Raw genomic sequence first — 15,609 nt, forward strand, 5'->3', positions numbered from 1 at the left:
CACTGGTACATATTAAGACTTACATCTTCTGCCTTTGAGCCTTGATCCTGTAAAGATTTTTGCAATTCTTCGACTTGTGACTGTATTTCCAGAAGTCTTTGATTCACCAGCCTAGAAATCAAAGGTACATTAATTTTCCAAGTTCTGACTAAACTTATGCCTTTTGCCTTAGGTTTTCACATTGGTTAGAGAAACAGTATAATGAGAAAAACAAAGTCTCGTGTTATAGTCATAGTAGCTCACTTTTCTGGTTGTTTTTTGTATTGCTTAAAATTTCTATGATGATATCCAATGCAGTGTTTTGGTGGACACATTTTGTTGAGCTGGCATATTTATATACATATATTTATCTGAAATTCACTTCACTATAGGTTTATTCAAACTGAGTGTCAGGCACCACACTCAGCATAGTGTTAACAGACCTTTGCACTCGAATTTAGTGGGGAGACAAAAAGTAAAGAAATAAAATACGAGCTAAATACTTCAACACAGCACACAGAGGTACACAGAGGAGTGACGGCTGCTCAAAGAAGCTAGGACTGCACCTAACTGGGTGGAGGAGTTGGGCTTCACTTGAATGGAGACCAGACAGTAAATAAAACGCTTATGTGGTTAAGGGTGGAAAGGGGATCCAAGACCGAGGATTCAGCACGTCCAAAGCACACAGAAAGGGAGCGGGTACGAAGAGTTCAGGAACTGTATGGCTGAAGACCAAGTTACGAGGCAAAGGAAGGCTGGTGATGAAACCAGAGGAGAAAAGGAGAGGCTGGGACACCCCTCTGAGAAATGCAAATGTATTTTTATTTATCCTATAATCGGGCCTAAAATTTCGTTGGGACGGGAATAGCCCAGGCAGCCTTTAAAAATGCTGATTCTGGAGCTCAATCACCATAAATTCTCTAGATCATTAGGAGGCGACATTCAGGGCACCAGTAGGTCTTGGACGATGTGGAAGATCAGACAGTGTTTCAGAAAGATCACGCTGGTGTGAAAGTGGAGGAGACTGTCTGGGAAGCCCCACTGGGGCCGGAACAGTGATCACGCCTCCCCCTGAAACAGAAGGGGGCAGAGGCGGGGTGCACGGAAACTGCAAAGGAAAACAAGGAGCAAAAAGTAACTTAGGTGTCCGGTCTGAGCTACCAAGGACCATTTACTGGGAAAGGGAATACAGGAGGAGCAGGCTGAGCAAGAAGCACAAAGGACTTCATTTGGTATTTGTCGAAAATGAAGTGATGATGACTGAAGCCACGAGCATGGGTAACAGTGGCCAGAAAGAACGTGAACCAGCTCAGAGGAGGGGCAAGAGGGGCCACGGCAGGCCACCAAGCAAAGGGCAGAAGGAGGAGCCTTGCCCTGGACAGTCATCCAAGGACTGGGGGAGACACAAGCGAGGGCTGTTCCGGAGACTGAGAACAAGTCTGAGGAAGGGGAAACGATCCACAATGAAAACAGTAAAGAGGCGAGGAGAGAGAACGTCCTAAATGCTCCCACTGGACTGGCTAGCAAGTACCTGAGTAAAAGCCAGATTGCTCCCAATTCAGGACAAAAGGGGGCAATGAATATTTAGAATCCAAATAGCCAAGAAGATCAGTAAGAAATTTTTTTTACTCAACAAGTTATAAGAAATTCTTACTGTAAACCTCTAGGTTCTATAATTTAGTGAGAACCACAGTAAAAAGGCAATAAATCTATAACAATAACTGATGTTTTTCACACAAAGGAATCTGTTTTTTTACTCAGTGGAAGAATTATCTGAAAACTCATATTCAATATGGAACAGGGTACATAAGTACGTTGCTAACTGTAACTTTGTTGAATCTTCTCAGGAAGCAATATGAAAAATATATCAAACTATAAGACTCTTTCAACTATCCATCTTAGACATTTTTGAAATTATTCAGTCAAAAAATATTGTTACTAGGTGGAGGCCATCGTAAATGTCATAAAACATAGTCTAACGTATCGATTAAAGCATGGAGCGTACATGTACACACACATGTATGAAACTACAAAAATATATGTAAATATATACGAAAAAATTTCAACTACAAAATAAATGAGGATAATAATGCTGACCTCATGGGGTTGTTTAGAAAACTAAGTGAGATAATATATAAAGGGTGTGCACATAGCAGGTACTCTATAAATGCCTCTACTTTCTTTCTCCCCCTTCAAGGGTTCAGTTAATCAACATTTTAATTCAAGTCTAATTACATATAGTTGTCAAGAGGGTGTAGGGAGAGGGTGAGCTTGAGATCACAATCTACTCTGAGAGGGAAGGGAAGGAGATCACAGGTGCTTCCAGAGAGCCCCCCAAGCTGTTCTCGACCCTTCATGCCTCTCCTTACATTGCCTGAGGGTCAACAGGTATTACAGATTTTAACAAATACCAACTTGTTGGGAAAACTAGCTGGAAAGGACTTTGGAGGTTTACTACAAACCTCTCCTTCTAAGGTGACATATGGTGGTGAGCAAATTGTATTTAAGGTCATACAGTTATGAGACTAAGTAGAACTGAAACTCTGCTTTCTTGGTGCTAACCCAGTGCTGTCAAAGAGTAAGAGGTTAAGGTACAGACCAGGTAATGTAAACACTTATTAAACCCAGTAAGAACAAATTTATGATAACTCACTTAAGAGAAAAGCATCCTGTGAGGAGAAGACAGGGAAAAAAAGTTTTATAAATGTGGCAGAAGATAAACTGGCAAGAAAGGTTAAGTAGAGGCTTTGGAGTCTGGTAGCCTGGGTCTCAGCCCAAATTCCTACATGTGTAAAACTTTAATAAAGTGAGACCACATGTTTAAAACACTTAGCACAATGTTTGGAACAACACTAGAACGTGTTTGGAACAGCAGTTTAATAAATGTTAGATGCTCTTATTACTAGTATTACTGTTACAGATCATAATACCCACAGATGGCTATAATCTAAAGGTAAGTTATCATCAGTGTTGTAATTTAATAAACAAACACAGCTGTAAATAACAGGGATTTAGGAGGTAACCAGTCATCTACATGCCCGAGTCCTCTACGAATGACAACTAGCTGTTCCATTTTGGAGAAAGAGTAATAGCTGTAAGGTCTGTGAAAAACAAGGCAAAGTGTTACAGAAGACGTTGTAGGTGTTGATTCACTGATAAGAAATTAGTGTTGGGAGAAGGCTCTCCCCACTAAGATGCTAAAAGACAGTGGAGGCCAAGGATGAAGCAGGTAACTCAAGGTGCTCTCACCATGGGCTCTGCATGATTGCCTGCTGTGTTCTACAATTCCCATTCCTCCTCTTTCTCTTTTTCCACTTTTTCTAAGTATTTTTAAAAAGTATTCATTATCTATGCTCCTAAGAATTGATATAAAAATGTCTCCTTACGTTCATGCTTAATTATGCTCTAATAATCACCCTGGTATTTACACTGTTTGCTGATTCTCCCTCAGCAGCATTAAAAATTAAAGTTACAGGAACAAGGGTAGGATATGTAAAACTATCATAACAATTTTGACTCTTAAGACTGACTCACACCTGGGAAATGCCAAATCAATCAGGCAGAATAAGCAAAGAATCTGTAATATCACATAAACTGTCAAACTATTTATAAAATTGTCAAATCCCTCACAAATGACAGAATATCACAGCTCTAAGAAAAAGAAAAGACATCATATGTCTGGTATTTAAGAAACATTTCCAAAAAGGAAAAGAATCAGAGGATTGTCACAATAAAATATAAAAGTAGCCCTTGCCAGAGCAAGCTACTGGTTTAAAAGTAGTTTGGACAAACTGCCTACTGCAATACTCTTAAAACTTACAAGCAGAAAAGTGATATTTTGTTAAATTTGCTGATTCTAAATTCTCAAAATAATTGAGTTGTTCATAAGATGGATGACTTCCTATCAGAGTCACAAGAAATAAAAGATTAAAAAAAGAGCCCTATCAATTGAATCATGATGGATCCTACTGTTTTCCTCATACCAGTCAATTCTTTGAAACATTAGCTTGTAAAAACAGGGCAAACTCTACTAATATAAGCATGACTATGAAGTAAAATTGTCTCGAAAGACTGTGAATAAATCGTGACTTTTTTTAATCCTCTAGTTTTAATTAGTGATTAAAAAGGGAAAATGGTAGGATTTTGGTATCATTTTGCCAGAAGAGCTAAAGATGGGAATGCTATTCCAGAGAGACTATACTTTTGGGCAAATTTGCCCGTAAGTGGAAAAGTGGAAAAAAGTACTCTTGAAATGAAATGGAATAACACACTTTCACTTTTCAAACCACAACTCAAACCTTTGTTTAAGGGAATCAAAATCAAGGTGAATAGAGAAAACCTGAGTCTAAGCTGCCGCCACGTGCCTCCTACCTGTTCTCTGTCTCCAGTTCATTCTTGCGTAGGCTGGCATCATCTAGAAGGCTCTGCAATAAGGCGATTTTTTCATTGTCTGAACCCTCTTGGTTAATTTTTAACATCTTATTCTCATGCTGAAGACGAATAAGTTTCTCCCTGAGAGCAGAAGAAAAACGGATTAACGTAGTTATCAAAATCCAGCTACGCACTGTTATAGATTTAATACGTAGAACAGAAATGAAAAACAAAGTACCTGGAAAGAATTTAGCTCCTGTTGTAACTGGCTGAGACATTACATTTCAGGTCTTAAGCACTTTCTTTTTAGAATGGACAATCTGAAGATAATAGAATCCCCAAATAGCATGACTTGTAATGAATGAGGTTTCAAAACCCTATTTCCTTTCTGATTTAAGCATTTAAGCTGTGAATGATTTAAGCATTTAAGCTGTGAATGCACCTATGTATTTGTTCTTTGGTTCTCGTCAACAAAACATCATCTCTAATGCTATGCTCTTACATTACCCATAATTTAGTGGCAAGATGTAACATTCAACGAAGAATGCCTTCAAGACATGCAGTCCATCCATTCCTGTAGATACGGTAAAACTGTAGTCTTGTAACAAGACAGATGATCAGAGCCAGCTTACTGGACTGCATGGTTTTGGGCTCTTTGCGTGATGCCAAATGCTTACACTGAGGGATGCTAAAAGCAACAGCCACACAAAACTTGCCACTATGCAAACTGCAGGGATGATATAATTGAACATTAATTCACATGACGATATCATTGAAGATATACGTCTTGAAGATAGAATTCATCCTTTATGTTAGAGAGGGTCATCTCTAGAGGGCCGCATGAAGAAGATATTACTATCCATACCAGATGCTATGAAAAACTGTGCTTCTCATGAAAAAGAAAAAACAAAAGCGAAATATCAAACACACACAAAACATTCTGCTCTTATTTTGTAAACACTGTAAACCTTATAAAGTATTTTAACTTTTGCTATTGAAAAGATGAGAGTCAAATCCGTAACCCAACTCAAGCAGTTACACAGAACTTGATGTATTTTGTAAATTGAAAAAAATGACTTCATCATATTTGTCAATTACAAAGTAAAACAAGCTCATTGTAGGGTGAAAAAAAGATAAATGAGAAGGAAATACAAACCCTCCATAACCCTGCAGTGCAAAATAATTACTGCTGAAATACAGCCTTCTAACTTTATGCATACATACAAACATGCAAACACTTGTAAAAATGAATCTCACAGTACCTGTTACATTGGTATCTGCTATTTATACTTAACTTTTCACAATCTTTTCATAGCATTAAATTTTAAACTTTAATATTTTAAATGACATGTTAAAATATATAGACGATCATTATTGAATTCACGCCCAATTATTGGGCATTTAGATTATTACCAATTTTGAACTTTAACATGTTATTAATGATTAGCTTTATAAATATCCTTTTGTGTATATCCCTGGGTATTTCCTCAGAATTAATTCTCAGAAAAGTAATTTTTCTGTCAAAAGGTAGGCACTTTTTTTTTTTTTTTTTTTTTTGCGGTACGGGGGCCTCTCACTGCTGTGGCCTCTCCCGTTGCGGAGCACAGGCTCCAGACGCGCAGGCTCAGCGGCCATGGCTCACGGGCCTAGCTGCTCTGCGGCACGTGGGATCTTCCCGGACCGGGGCACGAACCCTTGTCCCCTGCATCGGCAAGCGGACTCTCAACCATTGCGCCACCAGGGAAGCCCCAATGGGCACATTTTTTAGACAACATACACATTCTGCCAAACTGCTCAAAAGAAAAGTTGTACAACCACAAGAAAAGAAATTTTTTGGTAATTATGTGTGGTGATGGATATTAACTAGACTTAATACAGTAATAATTTCACAACATACACACATAGCAAATCATTATGTTGTATACCTAAAGCTGTTACACAGTTATACGTCAATTATATTTCACTTGAAAAAGATTGTATCACTTTAATCTTTTACTCCTAGTTTATGAGGTTTCCAATTTCTCCACATCCTTAACATCAGTGAAAATCATCACTTTTAACGGATTTTTGCAAACTGGAAAAGCAAATTTCATTATGCATCAAGAATACAGATCCACTGTCTATGATACATATTGAGAAATTTCATCCTTTGTACTATTTCATTTTCTTGATAGCTCTTCTAGACATATTCTAGACACAGAGAATATTTTAATTTGTACTGAGTAATACTCAATAAAACCCATTTTATTTGTTGAATTTTTATCACTGTTCTTTTGTCTCAGAACTTAAAACTCTAACTGCATTACCTATAAGCTTCCTTAAAATATGTTTTTTGGACATAACCATTTATTTATAAATATTCATAAAAATAAGTGTATTTGGGGCTTCCCTGGTGGCGCAGTGGTTGGGGGCCCGCCTGCCGATGCAGGGGACACGGGTTCGTGCCCCGGTCCGGGAAGATCCCACATGCCGTGGAGCCTGCGCGTCTGGAGCCTGTGCTCCGCAACGGGAGAGGCCACAACAGTGAGAGGCCCGCATAACGCAAAAAAAAAAAAAAAAAAAAAAAAAAGTGTATTTAATTCATTCAACAAACTTTATTGGTCCAATAATAAAGTACCATGTCAGATGGCAGAAAAGTAAAAGGTATACAAGATGCTTCCAGAATTGGTGTTCCATTATACACCTTTTGTCTGTCCTTCTTAAACAAATGCCAACAACAAAAAACATTGTCTTCATTTATTCAATAAGTATTTCAATGCCCATTGCAACTTTCGCAGTTTATAAAACTTTTACACAACCATTATTTTAGTTAATACCTCCAAGGATGTTATGAAGAATCAAGGCTAGTGTCAATTTAAAAAGGGGGCAAATTAGCCGGAACAAGGTAAAAGCAATATTCGGGATTACTCATTCACCTTCTGATGGACAGCTGGTGCCTCCCTATCAATTTTTCATTCTTAAACATAAAGCCAGGCATATATTGAAATAAATGGAATATTTTAAATGCTATGACTAAATACAAATGTAAGGTACTACTGAGGGAAGAGTAGTGGAGATGAGGAGATGCTTTCTCCTGTCTGTGCATTCTGTCTTTCCCAGACCATTCCCTGTACTTGAGTAATAAATCTTAGAGACTAATTATTTTGCAGGCTGATGGCTAAGCATAACCTTTGTCTTTGGGCCACGTGGTTTCACTGCTAAATGTCTGCTGAGGGTGCCCAAGCACAGATGTATTAGTTTACTGAGTATGTGTGAGACACTGTCCTACCAAAGAGAGAAATCAAGTCTCTGTGGGGACAGCTGAAGAAAGCCCCTAACATGCTGAAATCATGGACATCTAACCTCGAGTTCGTGTTGAAAGTGTTAGCGATAAAGAAAAGGAACTGGTCCTCTACATTACAGAGGAGTACGTTTTCTCCAAGAATATTGTGCAGTGTGCCTGTGACCTTCACCATCTCCTTACCTGATTTCAGGTGTGACGATCTCTGCTGCCAGACTATCTGAAGATTCCTGACTTCCCAGAGGCATTAACCCTGTAAACAAACAAGCATGGGTGCAAGGTTAAGAGAGGGCACAGCTACCTCCTTTAGTTCCTATATGAACTCCTACTTTGAGCATTAATTTTAACAGCTAAAGTCTTTAATTCAAGTAAAACACCATGTCACAGTTGCCTTACATGATTGCCTTACAACATTATTATTATATCATTTTAACACTTTTTAAGTGTATAATTGAGTGGCCCCAAGTCCCATGTTGGCGCTGAGGCACTATGTTATGGAACCATCACTACTATCTATTCCCCAGCTCTTTCATCACTCAAAACGTAAATTCTGGAACTATTAAGCAGTAACTCCCCATTACTTTCTCCCTCAGCTCCTCATAACTTTAATTCCAATTTCTGTCTGTTTAAATGAATTTGCCCATTCTAGACACCTCACACCAATATTTGTCCTTTTGTGTCTGGCTCACTTCACCTAACATAATGTTTTCAATATTAATCTATGTTGTACCATTTATCACAACTTCATCTCTTTATATGGCCAAATAATATCCCATTATACATACATATCACATTTTCTTTATCCATGTATCTGTCTATGGACACATGGGTTGTTCCCACCTTTTGGCTATTGTGACTAATGCTGCTATGAACATTGGTATACCAGGATGTGGTTGAGTCCTTGCTTTGATTCTTTTGTATATACACTTAGGAATGGAATTTCTGGATCATATGGTAACTTTTTAAAGAACCACCAAACTCTTCCGCAGTGGCTGACCCACTTTACATTCCCACCAGCAAGGCAAGAGGGCTCCGACTTCTCCACACCCTCACCAACACTTGTTACTTTCCTTTTTTTTTCTTTTTTGATAGTAGCCATCCTAATGGGTGTGAAGTGGTATCTCACTGTGGTTTTGCTTTGCACTTCTCTAATGACTAATGATGTTGAGCACTGTTTCATGTGCTTACTGGCCATTTGTATATCTTCTTTGGAGAAATGTCTATTCAAGTCCTTTGCTTGTCTATGAACTGCAAAGGACTTTTGCAGGGTTTTTTAATTGTTGTTGAACTGTAGAAGTTCTTTATACACTCTGGACATCGATCATCTATCAGATAAATGATTTGCAAATATTTTCTCCCATCTTGTGGGCTGCCTTTTCACTATGTTGATAGTGTTCTTTGATACACAAAAGTTTTTAATTTGGATGAAGTCCAATTTACCCATTATTTTTGTTGCCTGTGCTTTTGGTATCAATTCCAAGGAATCACTGCCAAATCCAACATCATGACGATTTTCCTCTATGTTTTTTAAAAATTTTATAGCTTTAGGTCTCTGATCCATTTTGAGTTCCTTTTTTGTATATGGTGTAAGGGTCCAACTTCATGCTTTTGGATGTGGACATACAGTTTTCCCAGCACAATCTGTTTGAAAGACTTTCCTTTCCCCCACTAAGTAGTCTTGACACTCTTGTTGAAAATCAATTTATTGCATATGTGAGGGTTTATTTCTAGGCTCTCTATTCTACTCCATTGGTCTATATATCTGTCCTTATACCTATACATACTGTTTTGATTACTCTAACTTTATACTAAGTTTTGAAATCAGGAAGTAAGAGTGCTCAAACTATTTTTTTTTTCTTTTTCAAGATTGTTTTGGCTGTTCAGGATCCCTTGAGATTCCATATAAATTTTAGTCTGCGTTTTTCTATTTCTGCAAAAAAATGCTGTTGGTATTTTGATAAGGACTGCACTGAATCTGTAGGGTTTTTTAAATATAAATTTATTTATGTTATTTATTTTTGGCTGCGTTGGGTCTTCATTGCTGTGCGCGGGCTTTCTCTAGTTGCGGTGAGCGGGGGCTACTCTTGGTTGCGGTGCGTGGGCTTCTCATTGTGGTGGCTTCTCTTGTTGCAGAGAATGGGCTCTAGACTCACAGGCTTCAGTAGTTGTGGCTCACGGGCTCTAGAGCGCAGGCTCAGTAGTTGTGGCTCATGGGCTTACTTGCTCTGCGGAACATGGGATCTTCCCAGACCAGGGCTCGAACCCGTGTCCCCTCCATTGGCAGGCGGATTCTTAACCACTGCGCCACCAGGGAAGCCGCCTGTAGATTGTTTTGGGTAGTACTGTCATCTTAACAATATTAAGTCTTAAATGAACATGGGATATCCTCCCATTTAGGTTTTCTTTAATTTCTTTCAGCAGTGTTTTGTAGTTTTCAAGGTACAAGTGTCTCCCTGGTTAGATTTATTCCCAAGTATTTTATTCTTTTTAATCCTACTGTAAATGGAATTTTCTTAATTTACTTTTCATATTGTTCATTGTTAGTGTATAGAAACGTAACTGATTTTTGTGGGTTGATTTTATATCCTGTAAATTTGCTGAATTCATTTTATTAGTTTTCACAGCTTTTTTTTGTGTGTGTGTGTGTGCGTAATTTTTAAAGGGTTTCAACATATAAGATCACATCATCTGCAAACAGAGATGATTTTAGTACTTCCTTTCCAATTTAGATTTTTTTTTCTTTGTCTAATTGCTCTGGCTAGAAGATCCTATACTACATTGAACAGAAGTGTAGAAGTGCTGGTAGCAGGCATCATTGTCTTATTCCTGATCTTAGAGGAAAAGCTTTCGGTCTTTCACCACCGTGTATGAAGTTAGCTGTGGGTTTTTCATATGGCCTTTATCATGTTGTAGAAGTTTCCTTTCTAGTTCTCCCCCTAGTTTATTGAGTTTTTCATGATGAAAGGGTGTTGGATTTTGTCAGTTGCCTTTTCTGCATCAGTTGAGATGATCATGTGGTTTTTTTTCCCCGTCATTCTATTAATATGGTATATACTACACTGATCTCTATGTATTTCCATATGTGAGTTTCATGCTGTTCAATTACCATAGTTTTATAGTAACTTTTGAAATCAGATGTGTAAGTTCTCCAACTTTTTACTTTTTAAGATTTTCTTTTGTTGTTATACAGCGGCTCCTTTGGTTTTTTTTTGTTTTTTAGGGGTACGTGGGCTTCTCACTATTGTGGCCTCTCCCGTTGCGGAGCACAGGCTCTGGATGCGCAGGCTCAGCGGCCATGGCTCACGGGCCTAGCTGCTCTGCGGCACGTGGGATCTTCCCGGACCGGGGCACGAACCCGTGTCCCCTGCATCGGCAGGCGGACTCTCAACCACTGCGCCACCAGGGAAGCCCTGTTTTTTTATATAAATTGTAGAATCAGCTTGTCAATTTCTACAAAAAAGTCTGCTGAGAATTTGATTGGGATTGCATTGAATCTTTAGACCAATATGATGAGAACTGTAGTCTTAACTATAGTGCTTTGTCCAACACCTGAATGTGGAATGTCTTTACATTTATTTAGATCTTTAATTTATCTTAGTAATGATTCATAGTTTTAAGTGTAGAAGTCTTGCATTTCTTTGTTAAACCTATCTCTAAGCAGTTTATTCTTTATGATACTACTGTAATTTCATTTTCAGATTGTATACTAGTAGTACATAGAAATATAATTGGTATTTGTATACTGATCTTGTATATTGAGACCTTGCTGAACTCATTTATCAGATCTATGATTTTTCACATCCTCTTTTCCTTTCTGGATGCCCTTTATTTCTTTTTTTTGCCTGACTGCACTGGCTAGAACCTCCATGTTGAATAGAAGTGGCAAGACTGAACAGCCTTGCCTTGTTCCTGATCTTAGGGAAAAGCATTTAGTCTTTCATCATTAAGTATGAGGTCAGCTGTAGGATTTTCATAGACGTCCTTTACTAGGCTGCAGAAGTTTCCTTCTATTCCTAGATTGCTAAGAGTGTTTATCATGACATTTACAAAACAGAAACAGACTCACAGACTTAGAGAATGAACTTATGGTTACCAAAGTGGAGAGCAGGGGGAGTGATAAATTAGGAGTTTGGGATTGGTAGATGCAAGCTACTGTGTATAAAACAGATAAACAACAAGGTCCTGCTGTATAGCACAGGGAAGAACATTCAATATCTTGTAATAAACCATAATGGAAAAGAATACGAAAGAGAATGTACATAAATGTATAAATGAATCACTTTGCTGTCCACCAGAAACTAACACAATATTGTAAATTAACCATAATTCATTTTAAAAAAATTTTTGAAAAAAGAATGTTTATCATGAGTGGTGCCACCTACTTTTTCAACTTAATGATATAACATACCCAGCCCTCCACGTCAGGCATATATAAGATATACATCATTCCTTTTAATGGCTCTAAAGTATACAGTTGAATGAGAATGCCATTCCTGTACTGCTGAACTTTTATGTTGGTTCTAAATTTCACTATTACAAATGATGTTTTAGTTCATAGGGTAAATTTTTAGAGCAAAAATGCTAGCTCAAGGATATATACATGAGGGACTTACCTGGTGGCAGAGTGGTTAAGACTCTGTGCTCCCAATGCAGGGGGCCTGGGTTTGATCCCTGGCCAAGGAACTAGATCCTACATGCATGTCACAACTAAGAGTTCACATGCCACAATTAAGGAGCGCGCATGCCACAACTAAGGAGCCTGCCTGCCGCCACTAAGATCTGGTGCAACCAAATAAATAAATATTAAAAGAAAAAAGGATATATATATGAAAAAGGTTTAAAGGTAATAAAGAAACACATGAAAGCTTACATAAGATGGCCTCCCTTTTCTTGATGATACAGAATTAAATTCTGTATCTTGATGATACAGAATTAAAGCATTAAGGTTCAAGGGTAGATTCTCAAAATTTGAGTAAAACTCATGTAGAATTGACTAGAGATACATGAAAGGACTACCAAGCAGCAACAAGGATCCAATTATGATCAGAAATAATTTGTTTTTTGGTGAGGACAGTCAAGAAAGATGTATAATTTTCTCAAAAGCAAAAATAAACAAGTGGAACTACATCAAACTAAAAAGCTTCTGCACAGCAAAGGAAACCATGAAAAAAATGAAAAGGCAACTTACCAAATGGAAGAAAATATTAGCAAATCAGTTATCTGATCAGGGGTTAATATCCAAAATATTTAAAGAACTCATATAACTAAATAGCAAAAAAACCCAAACAATCCAATTAAAAAATGGGCAAAGGATCTGAATAGACATTTTCCCAAAGAAGACATACAAATAGCCAACAGGTACATGAAAAGAGGCTCAATATCACTAATCACCAGGGAAATACAAATCAAAACCACAATGAGCTATCACCTCACACTTGTTAGAACAGCTATTATTAAAGAGACCAGAAATAACAAGTGTTGGTGAGGATGTGAAGAAAAGGGAGTCCTTGCGCCCAGTTGATGAGAACGTAAATCGGTGCAGCCGCTATGGAGAAGAGAGCTGGGGCGTGGGGGTGGGCTAAATGGGTGAAGGGGGTCAAAAGGTCCAAACTTCCAGGTATAAAATAAATAAGTCACCTGGATGTAATGTACAGCATGGTGTACATAATAATACAGTATTGTATATTTGAAAGTCACTAAGAGAGTAGATCTTAAAAGTTATCACAAAATGTTTTTCAACTATGTGTGGGGACAGATGTTAGCTAACTAGACTTACTATAGTGACCATTTGCAATACATACAAATATAGAATCATATTGTACATGTGAAACTAAGAGTATAATATTATATGTCAATTATACCTCAGTAAACAAGAAAGAAAAGGAAAAAACCAGAAAGATACATAATTTTCTTTAGCTGGCCTTGGTAATCTGGAGTACAGAATAAAACTAATTAGGGCTTGAAATAAGTCAAGAGGATAAGGAGAGACAGTGGTGATGAGAACACAGTTGAAATGGCTGGTATGCAGGCTGGGTGAGCTGGAAAAAGTGGTGATCAGTAGATGATCAGCAGAGACGACAGAGGGGGCTGAAGGTGGATAGAACAAATGAGCAGGTTTGGTAGAAGGAGTGAGGAGGGGAAAAGGAGGCTGTAGTCAAAGGAAAAGAAAAATTCTAGTCTCAGGTAACTGAAAAGCCAAGGGCTGGTAGTCAGAGTGGGAGTGAACAGAGGGTGAAGCTGTATAAGTCAGCAACCAGGTCCTGCATCCCTCGAGTGGTAGAAGGTAAACCCTCAGCTAAGTGCTGCTCCTTTCCTGTGAGAAGGAGAAGGTTTCTACTTTGGATGTTAAGTCCCTTAGTGAATTGATACACACATCACATCTCAGCCAAGAAAAATCACTGATTTAGAAAGTCTCATATACTTTTTAAAGAGGTCACTAAAAACTTTTCAGGTTTATTATTAACAGAGATGATTTAACAAATGTTTATGCTTTTGATTTAATAAAACCCAAACATTTAAATATAATTAAAATAAAAAAGTAGGCAAGTAAATCTAGTCCCGTAACTACAGTCATAAAATCTGGGTAACAGTTCAAAATCTGTACCAATCTCATGGCCTCTTTACCAACTTCAAGCTCTCGTCTTTGGCACAATCATCTTAAAATGAATATAATATTTTTCCTGATACTATCAGAAATAAGTAACCTTGCTTGGGCTACTGAAATGTTGTTACCTTGAGTTGTGAGCTGCCCTTCTTGAGCCTGAACACAACGAAGCTCTTCGATGGTTTCCTTCAGAGAATCCCTTTCTGTTCTTAACCTCTGGAGGGACATTAAGAATGAGGAAAGTTAGCTTCAAGCTTTATGAGTTTACTCATCAGTGGTCTTTGCCTTATCTAACAGAATGATAAACAGTGGTGAACATGGACATGTTACACCTTTTGACCTTCTACAGAAAGATCACAGAAGGAAACGATTACACAATTTTTTTCCCGTTTAACAATACTGAGTATCTACTATGTGCAAGGCAGGATCCTATCCAGTTAATCATAAGAAACAAAACCACCTACTCCATCTTTAACAATGAGTACCTTATTATGTAAATAACTTTCTTTTCATGAAACATAAAAGATCAAACAATATAAGTCACGACAAAGTAGAAGTATTTTAAAAAGCTTCAAAATATGCTGAAATATTCATAAATCATATATATTCATAAATCATGACAAAGTAAAAATATTTTTAAAAGCTTCAAAATATCCTGAACAACAACAAAAAGAATTGTGTCTTCATACAGAAAACAGAAAAGCTACATAAATTTCTAGAAAGTCACAAGCAAGATGAAGGAAAAGAAGCAACAGTGGTAGAAAAGTTAAATATATAAAAAAGAAATTAGAATAGCAATCTTTTATTTTAGATCTATTTCTGAAACACAAATGTAAATCTTCTATAATTTAAAAAAAAGATCTCAAATTTTCAAATTTATAAATAGAAGAAATTAATGTAAGCAAAACATAAATTAAATATCATTTTCTTAATCTCAGCACTGCTCAAAACCAAAATACCTAATATATACTCACATCCTTTTCTTTTTGAAGACTGTCAACTTTTTCTTTTAGCCGCTTATATTCAAAATCTAATTTATCTGCTTTCTTCGATTCTTCAGATAATCTATTTTGCAGTTCTACTACCTGTATAGAAAGGTACCATTAATTTTTATAATTTGAAACATTAGAAAGTATTATTATTTTCTTCTACAGATCTATGAAAATTCTCTCCCCCAAAAATACTCAAAAAAATACACATGATACAGGAGCCTAACCCAATGGAGAGAAATAGGTACAAAAATCTGCCCAGATACTATGGGTTCTAAAACCAGATCATCCAGAGGAACAAATGTTCAAACCTATGAAAACTTACAGGACTTCCACTTCCTGTAACACAGGAAACTGCAGCCTGGAAACCCTTTTAGCATGAAGCA

At 37.3% G+C, this 15,609-nt stretch overlaps 1 protein-coding gene across 1 annotated transcript in view; it reads right to left on the reverse strand.

Moving 5' to 3' along the window:
* Positions 1-15,609, reverse strand: part of HOOK3 (hook microtubule tethering protein 3) — a 111,301-nt gene that overhangs the window by 25,064 nt on the left and 70,628 nt on the right. The window contains exons 12-16 of the mRNA XM_024131556.3: positions 15,209-15,319; positions 14,363-14,450; positions 7,814-7,883; positions 4,351-4,491; positions 24-111 (exon numbers count right to left, since the gene is read on the reverse strand). Coding sequence (XP_023987324.1) covers positions 24-111; positions 4,351-4,491; positions 7,814-7,883; positions 14,363-14,450; positions 15,209-15,319 — 498 coding nt within the window. The remainder of the gene's footprint in view (positions 1-23; positions 112-4,350; positions 4,492-7,813; positions 7,884-14,362; positions 14,451-15,208; positions 15,320-15,609) is intronic.

This window comes from Physeter macrocephalus, chromosome 20 (assembly GCF_002837175.3).
Source record: "Physeter macrocephalus isolate SW-GA chromosome 20, ASM283717v5, whole genome shotgun sequence".
NCBI lineage: Eukaryota > Metazoa > Chordata > Mammalia > Artiodactyla > Physeteridae > Physeter > Physeter macrocephalus.